The sequence below is a fragment of the Vanessa tameamea genome, chromosome 22, assembly GCF_037043105.1.
Source record: "Vanessa tameamea isolate UH-Manoa-2023 chromosome 22, ilVanTame1 primary haplotype, whole genome shotgun sequence".
Lineage (NCBI taxonomy): Eukaryota > Metazoa > Arthropoda > Insecta > Lepidoptera > Nymphalidae > Vanessa > Vanessa tameamea.
Window position 1 is genome coordinate 9,038,546 of NC_087330.1, and position 17,625 is coordinate 9,056,170.

Sequence of the window (17,625 nt, forward strand, 5' to 3'; positions counted from 1 at the left end):
GGTGGAATGCTCCGTACTTGCTCCATACCTTCTCCTCAACGGGAGAGGAGGCCTTAGCCCAGCAGTGGGAAATTTACAGGCTGATTATGTTATGTTTATGTTTATGCTTTCCTGATTGTGAATTATGTGTTTCGACTTTTAAACAAACTACAATTGTTTAAACAGGACTGGAGAGAGATAACAAACAGTCAAAATCAGAAATTTAAAAAAATCTTAATCCCTCGAGTGTACTAGATTATATATAATTAATAATAGTCAAAATAAAATTACGAAAAAAGTTTCATAAGTGTTACATTATTTTAATAGAGTTTATTTTTAATATCCAAACATTGGAAAGTCATCGGTTTGATTTTTGAAATACATCCTGTTCTGGACAACGTATCGAGCTGCTACCTTGATACCTTCCCAGGTTTCAAAACCAGCTTGGCGAACGAAAGCAGGGTCGACTAGGAAACCGTTAATGGTATTCAGATTTCTGTAAGCTGGCAGTTCATAAGTGTATGAAAGACCACGACCGATCATGGACTGGACGTAATCACTGGACCCACCAGATGCTTGGTACAACACTGCCGCGATATTACCAACCCTATAATTACGATGAGATGGCCATTTGACAGCATCGATTCTGTGGGCCATTTGGACGCCAACTGTGTTCAGGATCAGTGCGTGTGGTGGCAGCTGTCTATTACCATATCCATAGAGTATCAGACTTCCGAAGCTATGAGCATCAATGAATAGAGAAAGACGGCTTCTAAACTCGGTAATAATGTTCCTTGTGATTTGTGTCTCTGGTTCAGAGAAGGCTCTGGGTCCGTGGAACGTGTCACTGCAGGCTGAGTTGCTGGAGGCGGTACCCCAGTTGAAGTCGTGGTTCCTGTTTAGATCAACGCCGACGCATATACCGAAGCCAGTTCTGCGGTTCTTCCTCCACATACGAGTCTAAGTGATAAAATAATTTTCATTCATTAATTTCATTCATTCTTAAAAACGTTTTTTTTTTAATCAATAAATTCAATAAAATGAGACTATTTTTTTAATCTAGTCGAATTCATTTTAGGCATTAATGGCATAATAAATAATACTAACCAAATCTTTAGGATTTTATTATTTAAATTCGGTACCCAGACTAGAAAATGTTAAGTGGTTACCATCGCTTATAGACAGTTGCCTTGTAAGAAAGACCTTACAGTGTTAATGCACCACCAACATTGGGAGCCCGATAAAATGTTATGTGTCATATGCCCATAGTTACAATAGCTTATTCACTTCTTCACTTGTGGTATATGAATATAATATAAAAAGTGAGTGATAATCAAACAGCCCAGCTATTCAAAGCCAAAATAAATAATGATTAGATTTTTGGTTGTTGAATTATAAAAAAGTTTGATATAAAAGTATGTCTTTGTGGGATACGTACTGTGGTGTGGGAAAATTCATATCCATCAGGATTCGCGATTGGCAAGATGATCCAATCAATGTTCCTAATCAAATCCTGTTCGGTGACATCAATCACCAACTTGTGAATGGCATAAAGAGTCACTGGGAGAGTGACCCATTCACGAGCGTGGAGGAGAGACTGGATCATGACGACGGGCTTATTTGTATCCTGTAAATATTTGAGAGTTAAAAAATATCGAACTTGTTCGAAATAATTTATGGAACGATAATCTCAATTTTTTTTTAAAATATATTTTATTTTAAAAACATCGGATATAAGGAAGTAGTATGAGTAAGCAGTTCTGAAAGTCACAAAAATCTGAAAACTCACTTCAGAACACGATCGTAAAATATCAGAAAGTGATACGCGGTAAGTTTATAAGATACACGTAATTACACGTCTATCACCAAAATGATTTCTTACAGAATAAATATGCGGTTTAAATATTTATGGAATCTTATTAATAAGCCTTAGTGTGTTAGAGTACAATAAGTTACCTGTTCCTAATTTTGTAAATATTACCTGGAAATTGTTTGAAGATATCCTAAGGTATTTGATGTCTCGACCTTCTACACTTCTCCCAGCGGACACGACACGGACAACTCTTGGGAACCTGTTGGCCAGATCGGTGAGGTATCGGTCCACCTATTGGTTGAAAAGTTTTAATTTTTAGTCTTAATGATATTATTTATACAGCAAGAGCCGAAACAGTACTGATATAGCAAAATATGAATTATGGTATAAATTCGCAAGTTCCAATTTGAATAAGTCATGCTATTTCTGTGAACATTTAAAGTCAAAAACATCGTTAAGAAATCGGTGTTTCATAAAAATAACAGACTCTTTTTCTTTCAATATATAATACAAAAGGGCAGTTAATAATATGAATTCCTTACTTTAATCAGATAAAAAGGTTCTACAGCAATGCAATCATCGAAAAATACATATTTAATTATGAATTTATATTGACGAAATATTACTTAACGGTTTGAATACTGTTGACAAGAAACTCGAATAAGCACTAAGAATTTCAATAAAGTTTTACCTACAAAAAAAATACCACAACTTGAATTAAACCAACCATTCATTTAAGACTTCGAAAGGGTCCTTGAACGAATTTGGACCTTTTTTAGATTTGGGTTCGTTCTTTGAGAGGGGCAAGTTCATACAATAACATTTTCGGGGGTAACAAAGGCAAATAGGTCATTATGTCTAGTGCACTGACTCTGAAGGTATTCAAGGCAGCAATTTAATATCTTGCACTTTATTTTATATACGTTTTGCTTCAATGCAAATATCTTAAATATTTTATGCTCTGATAGTTAAAAACAAAATCTAGCTTTTTGCGATAATTCATCCATATATAATAAATGATTTTGAGATCGACAAGTGGTTACGAAAATCAGCGTATCTTCAAGATTCAATATAAATTGCGTTAATAATTTACTGTAATTAATGTACCTCTATCTCTTTCGTGGCCAAACCTTTCTCTTTTTTTTATTAAATAGCAATATAATATTTTTTTTGTTTTGATAATTAGTTATTTGTATTATTGGAAAAAAATCTTATATTTTAGATAATTTTTTTAAAAATATTTCTTTGTAAGCTTACCACATTATAACGGTGAATGACATCTAAAGATATGTCCCCAGATCTACTAAAATTGCTTGATCTAGCCGCATCAGCTAATAATTTATCTTCTAGCTCCAGTTTTCTATGAAACAAAAGTAATTTTTAGTCATTTTTTTTATTAAGATTTTAGATCCTTGTGTGACAGATTCTTCATATTGCCATTTTTGAAAAAAATCTCGTATAAGATCAAATACTTTATGAAGCGGAATATACACCCAAAATAAAATACATCAGTAATCTTAGTAGTTACTCATAAGAAAGATAGATATTGATGTGGCAAATGGGACCTAGTAAGTGGTTACTGTCCATAAACATTGGCGCTCTAAGAAATATTAACCATTTCTTACATCGTTAATGTGCCACCACCCATGGGAACTAAGATGTTATGTCCACTGTGCACAGGCTATAGAACTACTGGCTCACGTATCCTTCCAACCAGAACACAACAATAGAAAAAAATACTGCTTGGCGGTAGAAGATATGAAATGAAGATATCAAAAATAATTAGCACCAATGATATTGCTATTTAGAAATTAATAGATATGATTTGTTCTACTTACTCTTTAATATTTTCCGTAACAATTTTGTATTCTACTCCAATTTTATTAACGGCAGTTTCGAAAAGAGGCTTCATGTTCTTTGCAACTAGAATGAGTCCTTCTCGGCCAGGAATAGCATACGACCATAGATCTAGATTCATCTCTTCAACAATTGCATTTAGCTCATCAACTTGTACAAGGTCATTGACCTTGACTTCGTACAAGGAATGTCTGGAAGGAAGAAATAAAAAGTAATCATCATCTTTATCCGGTACCTTTCAAAGCACGCTTAAAATACGTTCCTTCAAATCAAATCAAACGAAATATATTGATACGTTGTATTCAAGTAAACTTTACAATAAAACATTTTAAAATTTTCAATATTTCTACCGTTATTCAAGAAACTCGTATAATTGCTTTTTGAAACAAACAGATTTACAATCGTGTTAGTATTCACAATTATTGTTTTCAATCAGTCTTGAGATGGAACCCGGGCCTAAATCCAGATCCTACATATTTCCACTCAAGAACTTCATGATCTGTTATCGACTTTGCAGGCGTCATTCCGGTCGTATTAACTAATATTATATGACTTTTAAGAGCTTGCAAGTATAATTTCATTTACTCGCGCTATACGAATTTTTGGACTAGTGAAAATCTTATTGAAGTATATTAGTTTTTTGGATAGCTAATATATAACAAAAGATCATTTAACAATAGCGAATGATTTGTTTATCATTAATTAATTAAAGCATTTCTATATTATCTTTTACATTCAGACAGAAAACCTTGCTCAATACGGAAGAAACGCTATCAAACCTCAAAATGTATGATATCAGATTCGTCTGTGCCTGTATTTTAATATGTTTAGGTTATAATAATTATAGTAAAAATATTGTTTGGAAAATTTATACTGTTTTTAATTAATTAAATACAAATCGATTCTGCGATCACAGTATCGATTTTGCGTTTCATTTTAAATTAATTACCACGTTCAAAGTTTTCAATATTTATTACAAATTAACAGTCCTTATTGATTTACTTTGACATCATATATATTTTTATTAACAGCAACTATTTACAATACGAATTGTCTTGTTACAAGATTTATTTTAAATGTTAAGTTTCCAATGGTTCTGAATGTTAATTCCAATAACTGCTTTTGAACCTTAACATTTATTATTTTCCCTATATAAAATACATAATTATATGCGAATAAGAACTCAATGCTTTTATCATAGTCTATTTAGGTTCTCGTATTGTACAAGAAGACTTATTTTGTGTTCTAAATACAAGATATAATTATATTTATTAATGGGAAAAGTTAAAAATATAGTTTGCACGAAGCAGCTTCATATGATATAAGTAAAAAAGGGTATATGTCACAGCCAACTAACAGCTAGGGACTTTACTAAACTGCGTTATTCAGTCAGCGGCCGAATGGCATCAGACAATTCACCTTCTATTAACAGAAACGGGTAATTTGATTTAGACTACCTTTTATTTTCTTTAATTCCGTGAAATATAACTCTTTAATTCTATATGGCCTTGTCAGTTTTAAACCTAAAGTATTTTTTAAGAGAGTGAAGGCGCAAAAATCTTGCCTCACCGAGGAACAGCAGGTACAGCTTGTGCGAGGTGCATGTGCTGCACATCTCACAGCGCTAACGTTCTACGATTATTGATAAATAACCTCATTCAGGGAGTCCTGTCCCTATGAACGGAAGATAAATTGGCCACTGGTTGAACGGCGCCGTTTAGTAAAATGACAAGGCGTTTCATTGAATGGCTCATTTAGTCAGTCGGTACATACATCTCAAAAATAAGTTAGTATATATTGCTATTAAATATCTTTAAGCCGAGATGGCCTAGTGGTTAGAACGCGGGCATCTTAACCGATGATAGCGGGTTCAAAACCACTGAGTTTTCATGTGCTTAATTTGTGTTTATAATTCATCTCGTGCTCAGCGGTGAAGGAAAACATCGCGAGGAAACTTGCATGTGTCTAATTTCAACGAAATTCTGACACGTTTGTATTCCACCAACCCGCATTGGAGCAGCGTGGTGGAATATGCTCCCTTCTCAAACCTTCTTAAACCTTCTCCTCAAAGGGAGAGGAGGCTTTAGCCCAGCAGTGGGAAATTTTCAGGTTGTTAATGTAAAAATGTAAATTAAATATCTTACCCATCATAGTCTTCGTGTTTTGCTTGCACTATATAAACAGATGCAAATATTAGAAAAATAATTTTAAAAATGTATGCCATTATTGCGATGGCAAATATTCCGACAAATAGCCGAAATGAGTTTGATTCGTTTTTTATTACATTGGAAACGGATTTACGATTATCAATCAACTTTAAAATATTTTATCTTGTATTTAAAAAAATATCTGAGATGATTATTAAATGATAAATGCTTAAAATAATTATCTTTAATCTTCATTAATCAAGTATATTGTCATCGTAATTCGATTTTCATTATAAAATTTATCTGTCTGTAATAATAAATTCTACTTAGTTTTTAATCAAAAATATACTTTATTTAAGTAGACTTTTACAAGCACTTTTAAATCGTCATTTAACAAACTATTTGAAGTAAAGCTACCACCGGTTCGGAATGTCGATTCTACCGAGAAGAACCGGCAAGAATCTCATTAGTTACTCTCTTTCAACATCTAAAAATACAGTCATGTTAGTTAAATACAATTATATATGTATGTTATGTAATTGTCCAACTAAAAGGAAAACTTAATAACTTTATATGAAACGATATCACAAAATGCAGCGCGTTTTGAATAGTACGACTGATACTTTGTGTATATTTTTTAAGTATTTATTTAGTTTTTATTTGTATCAATAGATGTCGTGGTTCATTTTATTCGTTTTTCTGAATCACACTATCCTTTGTTAATGGAAATAATATTAGATTAGCAGTACAAATTAATAAACTATCCTTACCATGCGACCTCACCCAGCAATGACCGCTCCCTCGTCACGGGTTGACGGGCGCTCGCCAGGATCTACCGGCGAACTCGACCTCGCTGCGCGACCTGTGAAGCCATCACACGGACACACCAGAGCGGGATCCGCCGCAACTCGTCGATCACTGAGGCTCGATCGCTCTGTGGCGTGAACCCCACCCGGTTCAGACATCACGGATAATAATCCACCCAGTGACCCGTCTGTAGTTGCAGACGGCGTTGCCACCACTGTAGGGGGCCATGCGGGCCTGCGTGGATATCTCTCTAATAAACTATCCTCTGAGCCCTTCACTGGGCTCTCGAAATCCGGCAGAGCCTTCTACGACTCGCCCACCCGCTCGGTGACGCAGTAGAAGCCACTTTGGTCAACAGCTACTGTCAATTCGGAATTCTTTTTGAAGTTTCAACCGTTTCTAATTTAGACATGATAAGCGTAAAATTAAGATTCTTGTCTCATATATAAAAATACCAGCCGGGCTTTAACCGCGCGAAATTTATAAAACTATCGTAAACAAACTTTCACCCCTAATATCCCTATATAGAAAGCGATTAATTCTCCATACTTCCACCCTTAAGGGATGATTTTCGTGATAGAAGCTAACTTATGTCCGTTTCCGGGACTCACACTATGGCCACATTTAAATCGGTTCAGCATTTTAAGCGCGAAGAGGTAACAGACAGAGTTACTCTCTCATTTTTATATTAGTTTGGGATGTATTCGTATTATATATGCATAATCGGATTAACTTGGAACTTTTTGCTATTTTTGTCCGTGACGGCCCCTGTATATCTACTTGTATAAAAAAAATTAAACAAACATTGCGTGCAAGGATTAAATTACAAATTAATTCGAATGAAATATGCGTTTGCTTGAAATTAATAATGCGAATTCATTATTATATTTTAAATATTGAAATATTTATTATGCAAAAGTGCACGCTGTATTCGGTCAGCTGTTTTGTGTATAAGTAATATATACCACAGAAATATAATATAGAAAATAGGTATATATGTATATATAGGTATATTTAAATGAATCCCTATCATCATATATATCTACTTAAAAAATATCATACTCATACCTAATACATATATAAAATACAAGTAGATTCCGTCCGTACGTTTGTAATAGTTGACTTTAGATTAAATTTGAAAAAAAAGAGTAGCAGCTGTATTTATTGAAAAACTTCAATAAATTCAGCTGCTACTCTTTTTCTCTTGGACGTACATCCCGAGCAGATTAAAAAGATCTTGTAAAAACGTACTTGAATAGAGAATAATCTTTTTTTAATTTTTAAGTTATGTCGCATTTCCCATTCGCCTAGGGCATCAAATCGAATTCCTATAAGGATACTTCTTGTAGACCTAGAATCATGAAATTTCTCAAGAAATATCCAATAATTTTTTTGTTACATCAGTGTATGTTTGCCTATCTATTCTGTGGTACGGAACCCGTAGGGCATGAGTCCTACTTGCACATGCCAAGTTTTTTTTAATACTTTTCTATTATTAAAGAGATATTATGCAGAAAAATATTCGAATATAATCCAAATCCAAAAAAAAATGACGATTTAAATGGCAATACAAGTGCAAATACAGCAAAATTATCTTATCAAAATAACAAAATTGATATCTGTTTGTTATCTATAAAAGTTAAACATGTCGTTGTGGATTTTCCTTGTAATATTTTTGAGATTCGATCAGACGAAGAAACAACATAATATATAATTCATATAATGAGCTATCACATAGAGAATACAACATGTTTACACCTTATAGTTCTCGGCGGTGAAGGAAAACATCCTAAGGAAAACTGCATTTACTTTAAATACCCCCCTTTGGAGCAGCGTATAAGCTCCAAATCTTCTCCTCAGATAGAAAGGAGGCCAAGCTGAGATTCATTTACAGGCTGTTACGTTTTTTAACTTTATAGATCTTAATATTTCTTATAAATTTTGATATATTGTTAATACTCACGTAGTAATACGTAAATCCGATACGACCGGCCAGAGTTTAATTGCATGACCAAGTTTACTTGTTTCCCGAGGAACGGGAGTGTATATACTACTGACAAGATTTCGACTGAAAACCCAATAAATTTAAACAGCCGACCTGTTACTTGAATCCAAGATCACGAGATCTGCAGTCTTATATCAAACCACTATAAAATGTCTACATTAGTAATGGAGGAAGTCATTTTAATATTTACCATTGGGGATAACTTGAGCTGAATCGAATTCTGTCAAGGAATCATATGTAACTTTATTAATAAACTAAATTTCGCCTACGGTTTCTCCCGCGAACGACAGTCTGCCATTTTATACTACAGTATATCTCTTTGCCAAGTTTCATTCGGATACGTTCTGCCGTTTTGGCCTATTTGACTGAGCAAGATCTATCTATTCCATCTTTGCATATTTAATATTGGTAAGATAATATTCCATGCTATAAAATGCCATACAAAAGCAAATCGCTTAGATACTTTACGTCATATTATAATCTTTTAATGTGATTGTAAATTAACAAATAATTAATTTGTTTTAAGCGCCATCTAACGTAAAGTATCGTTTTTTTTTTTAAGGAAATTCACGTTGGTCTGTATTGATATTATTATGTTATAAATAGATGATAGGTGGCGTGAGGTAATTTTTTTTTCCTTTTAATTTTTTTATTAATTCCACTACGCTGCTAGAGTGATGGTCACCACCATCACCGCTGTGCATGAGAGTCAAGGAAAATAACTAAGTCCCAGTCTATTATATAATTAAGTGTTATGGCTACTGTGAGAATCAAGGTGAAAGTGAACTGCACAGGCTGATCAATCGTTAAAACGATCAGGTAAGCGACGCCACCACATTTTGCAATTACTGGTTTATAATAGATAGTGGTTCTTGGCCATTATACGCAGATATCCTTTTCGAGTAGTGGACAGGATGTTCACAAACTCTTTAAAAATATACTTTATTCTAGTGTCTAGTAACTTTTTTTGGGCAAATGGGCCACCGCATCGTAATAAGTCACCTCTGCCCATAGTGATTGATGTTGTAAGAAATGTTAATTTTCTCATTAATATTAATATTCCTTACATCGCTAATATGGCACCAGCCTCGCAAGCGAAGATGTTTTGTATACTGCCTATGCCTTTTGTACATTGAGTCTTTCACCTTACAAACAGGAACACCACAATACTAAGTATTGCTATGATGGCGAATAGTGATCAGCAACAGTTAAGTTCTCGTTTTTAGGTGTCAATATGCTCTGCCTTAAGTAACTCATACCAGATCCTTGACTACCACCGCATGATTAGAGGGCGTCATCAAAAGGAACGCAGTTCTTTTTATTTGTATAACAGAAGCTATTTGAAAAATATATAGAAGGAAAAAAATGTAGGGTAAATATATTATAATGATACAACTGATTTATGTACACGTATACTAAATTAGTAGTAAAAGCATCACAAGATATTGTCGTAATTATGTTTATACAATATTAAAGATTTGTTTTTCCATACAATTCACCAGCCCTTCTAGCCCCAATGACAAAAGACTCCCAGGTTTCTATACAGACCTGGTGAATATAAATAGGGTCTAAGTGAAAACCTGCAAAACCAGATCTCAGTCCAGGCAGTTCCAACGTATATGTTAATGGAATTCCTCTATAATGAGCATAATCTTCAGCAGCACCTGCTACGGCATAATTGAGAACTAGCATTCCATTGCCTACAACGTAATTAGGGAAATGCGGCAGAGCTAATTTATTAATAGCATCAGCCATATCGATGCCAACAGTGTGAAGAGAGAAGGCGTTATGCGAGAGAGTACCATTATGACCCCACGGGTAGAGAATCATGCTTCCGTAGCTGTGCATGGTGATAAAGAGTACCATCCGATCAAGGTGTTCGTCAATAATTTCGCCAACACTCCTACTTTCAACTTCAGAAAATGGTTTACTTCCAGCGTAGATGTCAGAGCATGGGTTGTTGCTTGTACCTATTGTGTTCCACTCAAAGTTAAAATTTCGATTTCCATCGACGCCTGGGCAGAACTGGCTCAAAACATTCTGGTCAGTAGAACGAGTTTTTCTCCACATTCTTTCCTGTATAAAAAGGTAATAAATAATATTAAGATTTTTGGCTATAACGTTTAAAATTGTCACAAGTGATAATATTCATTTTTACTCACCCTTTCAAAAGAATATACGTAACCATCAGGATTTACGACTGGAAAGAGAATCCAGTCGAAGTTCTCAAGAAGATCAGGTTCAGTGACGTTTTCAACCAGCTTATGAATGGCGTAAGTGACTGTGGGGGGAGAAATCCATTCTCGGGCGTGAATTCCAGCATCAATGAAGATCACTGGCTTGTTGCTTGCAAATTTATCCTTCGAAATCTTCAAGTACTTAAGGGGTCGACCTTCAAATGATTTAGAAGAACTAACCAGAGTTACAGTTTCCGGATAATCCTCAGCGATTTTGTCGATGTATTCATATATCTGCACAATAATATCAGTCCATGTCATCAAAGAACCACAAAATTAAAGACTTGATGGACATAGCCCAAATATAGTATAATTACACTGTAAATATAGTCAAGGAATATTAGATGTTTGTTTCTTCAATCAGCATTTAAACTGGAACATAGCTGTACAAAGTATTTTTAAGTTTTTGGTAGGGATAACTGCGTAACCCAAAGGTGTTTAAAAGAGTTTGAGATTTTTCACAAAAAAACCTTGCAATGGTTTGCTATCAACTTCGTGTTTCATGAAATAACCAAGATTTCTGAAGACGTATTTAATATATTTTATCTTTGACTGTTTGTAGACTATTCATAAAAAATCTTTTAAAATCACATACCACGTCCAGAGTTTGATAGTTATCGTAAGGTATCCTGCCTCCATTAACCGAACGTGTTACTAGCTTTCTTGCTTCGATTTTCTGGTCATCTATTTCAAATTGTCTGTAATAGCAGATAAAAATTTGAATATATATTTGAAAGACACCTTGCATTCTTACCGAACTAACAGACGTAAAATTAAAGCATGTATTTCTTATATATTTAAACGATGCAAAGGAAACTTCTGCTATAAACTAATTATTCGTACTTATGAGAGGATTGTTGGTCATTTTTAACACAGATAAGTCTCATAATCTAGTTAGAATAACTAGACTATAAACCAAAACGTCTATTTTTAATGTAATGATTGCAGTTATTTCTTTGCTAGACTGAAATAAATTATTATAATAACTTTTTCGAAATGGCTAACAAATAACTCTGCAAGGCTGCAGCAAAGCAATAATTAGTGTTTCTATTAATAACCTGAACAAAGAAGTCGATATAAACTTTCGAGTGTTAAAAATTATAAATTTCTGGAGCATGGGGAGTGTGTTGTTTTATAAATAAATAAATATTGGACAACATCACATACATATGTTTGTATGTTATGTTGGCATTTCTCAGCTTACAATCGGTTTGAGTGAGAGATACGCAAGTCGTTATGTACGTTATAGTTTCAGATCTACTAGTTACAATATCTGCCTAAGTCAGTAGACTGTTTCCCTAATATTTGGTCTTGAAAAGGAAGCATAAAACCACCTCGCTTGAGTCATTCTATTTGGGTAAATGTCTCCCACGAAGTGTTTTTAAGTCCATCCCGACGTTTGTTGTTGTAAACTTTTTATGATTTGCATTTGTCGTGTAGATTTAGTGTTGAAAGTTTTTTTGTCTATTTCTGTTGCGTGTTTAAATAGAGGGATATGTTGGGATTTGTCTGATTGTGATTATTTGCTTATAGTGTCAATTAAGCATGTCTATTAATCTTCTTCCTCTTTCTTGTTCTGTATTTATGTTTGAGTTTTTATAATGTGCGTGTGATTGATATTCTTTATTACTTCTACTGCAGCTACTAATCGCTTGTCGTTATTCTGTTTATTATCAATTTCCTCTTTGCCAACTAGGTTTTCTGAATCTAAGTATCTCTAAGTCAGTTTTGACGGTTGCTCTGTGTTGAATGACGTTGAGTGATGTCTTGCTTCATTATATTAAGCCGCTGTCCATGCTGCACAGTAAATTATTTTCTTTAGGGTATTAAAATCAGTATCAATTGAAATAAGCTTCAAGTGATAAATAAAAAATGTACAACGGCAGCATTCTTCAGTTAAAGTCTACAATAAAATTCACAATACGCTGATAAATTATTCGACAATCGTTTTATTGGCTATTGTATCAAAGACGCTTAACAAGTCAATCGAAATACTATTGATAGAGAAATAATCCACTTAATAATCGCTAATAATAATGATCTACTGTCTTAAATAATTATTTGTACAATAACAGATATTTGGTGATCAGAACATTCCATGCGATAAAAGCTAATCCATTTATCAATTGTGTTGTAAGTTACCTGTTATAAAATTTTCAAACTATTTACGTGACATTTGATCATTTTGATCACATAATATCATCATGAGAATAAATTCATACAACCATGCTTGCAGAATTTGAAGAGGCAACGAAGAAAATAGATGTGAACAACTCTTTATCTACAAATAAAAAATATCTGTTTGAGATTAATAGCTATTGAAACGGTTTGATAGAGCTGAAAAAATATATGTCAATACACTATGTTTTATCTCCATATATTACGTCATCGTCATGGTATGTGTAAAATCAAAATATACTTTATTCAACTGGCACTTTTGTCTTGTTACAAGGTTCATTTTTATATCAAGCTACCACCGGATTAATGTATCTACTAAATAGAACCAGCAAGAAACTCAGTAGTTACTCTTTTTCAATCAAAAACAATTTATATGTAATTATAATTGAGGCGAGATGGCTCCATGGTTAGAACACGTGCATCTTAACCAATGATTGCGGTTTCAAACCCAACCATCACTGAATTTTCATGTACCTAATTTGTGTTTTTTTTTTTAAATATTTGATTAAAAATAGAGTAATATAACGGCCTGTAAATTTTCCAATGCTGGTATAACATCTACTTTTCTCATGAAAAAAAGTTATTTTATTCCACAACGCTGCGCCAGCGCAGGTTGAAATTATAACAGAATCTTCTATGAACCGCTTTAGGTTTCCTCACGGTATTTTCCTTCACCGAGAACGAGTGAATTATAAACACAATTTAATTACACAAAAACTTAGCAGTACTTGTCTTGATTTAAAACTGAAATTTTTGGATCATAGACTATAGTGACGACGTATAATTAAGTGCTAAATTATGAAGATCAAATTCTCTGCTCAGTAACTGGTAATCACACCAGCCTTAGTGAACACTTGAAAGAAAAAGTCAACGATTAAGCGATACTCACTTTTGAAGATCTTCAGAATGTATCTGATTGGATATGTTCTCCTCTGATAGGAATTTCAAAAAGTCAACTTGGTACTGGGGCTTCACCAACACAATCCCTTCTCGATTCACCGCTACATTGCTGACGAAGTCGAGATCGAATTCTACGATCTTGCTCGTCAATTTCGACAGCTGGTCATGGCTCACCGGTTTGACGAAGAAGGATTTCCACCTGAGACAATTTACAGCTTACATAAATTGAGATCCAAAAAAAATAGGTGAATTATTAATATTGCTATGGTGGCACCAATTAATTATCCCATTGGGATATTTTGTAAAAGGAAATTGGCATTCCAAAGAATATAAGAATGTATTCTATATTATACTTGTACGGCTCACCCAGAGTATATTTCATGTTTGGCGTGAATCGCCGTCACAAAGAGCACCAAAACTAAGAACTTCATACTGCCTAAACAGTAAAAGTATATCAAACGTCTTTTTTATACAACGACCTAATTGATAATAGTGATCGATAAAACTTAGTAAATCCCTATAATAAAATATTTTATAGACGACTTATCTTATTTAACTCTGATCGCCTTTACTCTGATAAATAAGCTGCTGGTGTTTATTATTAAACTGATAAGACAATAAAACTGGTTCTTGAAGTTTATGTTTGGCCACTGGATAAAAACTCATAACAAACTATTTCCAATGAATTTTTTGGAAGGGTATTTTATCACCTCGATAGTTATCGCAGCTTGAGTTCACTAATTATTGTAATGGTAGATATATGGTAAGTGATACTCTGTTTTGTTACTACTATTTAACGAGAGCATAAATAATAATTATTTTATTGTGTGAATATTTGAATTGCTTCACCAACGAATAAGATGAGACTAAACATACTTTATTTGTATAACATCTGCGCTTACTAATATTAGTTTAGGCTGATATGATATTATTTTGTTTTATAGTAATAAGTTAGATTTTATAATAAAAAAACTGTAGGTACATATTACTTTGCTTATTTAGTATGTGTATTACAGGTTAGGTTTAGTTTTGTTTGTATGTTTTTTTGGATCGGTAAATAGCGTTCCTTAATTATTTTTGTTTGTAAAAAAAAAAACGGTGACAGTTGATAGCAGTTATTTAGTTAATGTCTATGTAGAAAATATAATAATATACATTATTTACTTTTTTATGTTATAGGGGACAAACGAGCAGGAGGCTATAGTGGTAGTGCCACACTGCATACCTTCGGGTTGCAGCCGAATGAGCCGGCACGTCCGAGGAAGTACCACTCTCTCACTTAAAATCGGCGTAAAGTGGTAGCTATGCTACCGCGTTTCGTCCGGTATGTGAGAGTCCCGGAGGCCCAACCCCCCTCCCCCCCAAAACATAATTGTTGTGCAGAATTTGGTTTTATTACCCCAGGGGGTACCATCAGCGACTGCGGTGGAGAATCTCTCTCTGGGCATCCATACTCAGGACGTACACCACCTGAGCAGGGATGCCCAGGCTGCCCTCCAAATTCTGGGGGGGGAAATTTGGGAGACGGCGAAGCCGGCCTTGCTCTTTCTTACCGAGACCCAGATATCCTCTCCTGCCGATACGACTTTTCTCTCTTACCCCGGGTACAAATTGGAACATTTCTTTGTACCACGAGCTGGGGTGTGCGTTTACGTCAGAGATGATGGAACTCCTGATGGAATGTGTTACCACGGCTCATGGACATCTGTATCACCGGGGGACTTGCAGGTGCGTTGCCGGCCTTTAAGGTTTGAGTACGCTCTTTTCTTGAAGGTATCCAAGTCATATCAGTTCGGAAAAACCGCCGGCGGAAGCTGTTCCACAGTGTAGTTGTGCGAGGCACAAAATGTCTTATAAATCGGGCGTTAAAAAACTTAAACGTTATAGTTTTTTGTTCTATAAGTTACTGAGTTTTTTTATTTATCAGGGTGACACGAACTTAGAATTGGTAGTTATTGACTTTGGCAAGTGGAGTTCCTCCGTTATTTTGTTCTTGGTTTATAACAATTTTGCTGAAGAGTTGGGTCAGTGCTTACTCATTATAAATATGCTTCGAAGAAAATCAAGCCTCTCATAATATAAGACATAAAATATGAGAATCTGTAGAAGATTATAAGGCGACAATTGCAGCATCTTAAGAGCGAATTTGGTACAACAGAAACCTTAGCTCAGCGTGAATCGTGACGGAATTTACAGCGTTTTCGATTCACTGTTCGACTCGTGAGGAGTCGAATAGTGAATCGGGTGAATCAGGCTCAAGACTTTAGCAGCAGTCAACTACACGAGGCACGCTTATCAGCGGAACGTGACACCATATCCTGCTTTGCGAGTAAAAGACTTTAACTATTACAGAATCTCGGTAAAAGGTTTAACCTTCACCAACAGAGACTCTCGCTTATGCTCTCAAAGAGTTCAAACGGTTAACACTCTGTCACAGGAAACGCGTAAAGGACGTAGAGCGCATCTGACTGCGATCGCGATGCTCATATTTTATAACGTGAGTACGTAACCTTTACTGACAGAGACTCTCTCTTAAGTTCTTCCGGAGTTTTTCAGGAAACTCCTAAAAAACTAAGGACGCATCTAACTGTCGATCTTGATGCTTATATTATACTGCTAGCTAACAAAATTCAGTCTAGAATGCAAAAATGTGTAGCTTAGAACGTGAAATAAGATAATAGCTGATCGTGAAGAACACAAAAATGTCAGAAATCTTAAGAAAAGATGAACATCGGCAATGTAAAGATTTGTCAATGGGGAATGGGGAAAATTATTTATTAGCTGACAGAGAAAGAGCAATTGAAATAAGGTAAAAATAAACTACAGACCAACGTTAATCGCGATGAAATACAAAGTGACTTCGACATACTCTAAATAGAAGGTCATCACAAGACTCTTAAAGAAAGGCAGTGACTACCGTTTGGTCATGGGTAACTAATGAAATATCATACTTTTTGTATTCGTTTAAGATTCTGATCGACTAGGACCGCACAGACATAGGACAAATATAGGAACTGCTCGTACTTTCTTCCAAAGAAATGGATACTTTCCGATACTTAACGATTCACGATAAATAAGAGAAAGTGGTTTCACCAGAGTAGAAGCACACTGTTTAACGAATATTGGAGGTACATTATCTGCGCCTGCTCCTTTATCAATGTTTAGAGACTTTAAATTAGTCAGTATTTGTTTCTCAGTTATAATTACGTCACAAATATCAGACATATTTCAAGAAATAGCGCCAAAGTCAATGTTTTGCGTGATTGACATCTTCTGAAATGGGATGAACGCACTATGGTAAACCGTAAAGCAATAAAAGCAGTTGAAAAAATATTACGTGATACCAAAAATAAAACGACCAACCTATGTGATTACAATACTTTTTGTAGTGACTTCCGTGACTTTTGCATGACTGCTGCCTGTTGTATCACGTCGAAGGTTAATGATGCTAAACCCTGTTTGAAGAGATTTGATCCGTAGTATTAAGTCGTCCTTCTGCAATTGAAAATAAATATACGAATATTTATACGAATCGGAGGTAATGAAAATGCACAACAGCTTTCGGATTTTTACGAGATATTGGCAACGATTCATATTCATGGGAACAAGGAAACGTTGCCCTACGTGAAAACCTCTGCTGTACAGTATCGATGCAAGACATCATATGATCGCTTTATGGGGACGTAGCGTAAAACGCAAATT

General features: G+C 34.6%; 2 protein-coding genes across 2 annotated transcripts; both read right to left on the minus strand.

Moving 5' to 3' along the window:
* Positions 1 to 278: 278 nt before the first annotated feature.
* Positions 279 to 5,885, minus strand: LOC113400694 (carboxypeptidase B-like). Its single transcript, XM_026640346.2, has 6 exons — positions 5,794 to 5,885; positions 3,631 to 3,840; positions 3,050 to 3,152; positions 1,961 to 2,083; positions 1,418 to 1,606; positions 279 to 939 (listed from the first exon to the last, which is right to left on the minus strand). The coding sequence occupies exons 1-6, from the start codon at positions 5,871 to 5,873 to the stop codon at positions 316 to 318; spliced, it is 1,329 nt and encodes a 442-aa protein (XP_026496131.2). The 5' UTR covers positions 5,874 to 5,885; the 3' UTR covers positions 279 to 315.
* A 4,161-nt stretch (positions 5,886 to 10,046) lies between these two features.
* On the minus strand, positions 10,047 to 14,433 carry LOC113400691 (carboxypeptidase B-like). Its single transcript, XM_026640341.2, has 5 exons — positions 14,290 to 14,433; positions 13,913 to 14,122; positions 11,441 to 11,543; positions 10,771 to 11,079; positions 10,047 to 10,684 (listed from the first exon to the last, which is right to left on the minus strand). Exons 1-5 carry the CDS (start codon positions 14,352 to 14,354, stop codon positions 10,079 to 10,081), a joined length of 1,293 nt encoding a protein of 430 aa, XP_026496126.2. The 5' UTR covers positions 14,355 to 14,433; the 3' UTR covers positions 10,047 to 10,078.
* Positions 14,434 to 17,625: the final 3,192 nt, after the last annotated feature.

Excerpts from the sequence above, each read along its gene's own strand:
- LOC113400694 (XM_026640346.2), bottom strand. The coding sequence starts at position 5,873 with ATGGCATACATTTTTAAAATTATTTTTCTAATATTTGCATCTGTTTAT. Across the intron at positions 3,153-3,630 it reads GTTACGGAAAATATTAAAGA|AAAACTGGAGCTAGAAGATA; the intron begins GTAAGTAGAACA and ends TTTGTTTCATAG. Across the intron at positions 2,084-3,049 it reads TCATTCACCGTTATAATGTG|GTGGACCGATACCTCACCGA; the intron begins GTAAGCTTACAA and ends TTCAACCAATAG.
- LOC113400691 (XM_026640341.2), bottom strand. The coding sequence starts at position 14,354 with ATGAAGTTCTTAGTTTTGGTGCTCTTTGTGACGGCGATTCACGCCAAA. Across the intron at positions 11,544-13,912 it reads CATTCTGAAGATCTTCAAAA|ACAATTTGAAATAGATGACC; the intron begins GTGAGTATCGCT and ends CTGCTATTACAG. Across the intron at positions 10,685-10,770 it reads ACGTATATTCTTTTGAAAGG|GAAAGAATGTGGAGAAAAAC; the intron begins GTGAGTAAAAAT and ends CTTTTTATACAG.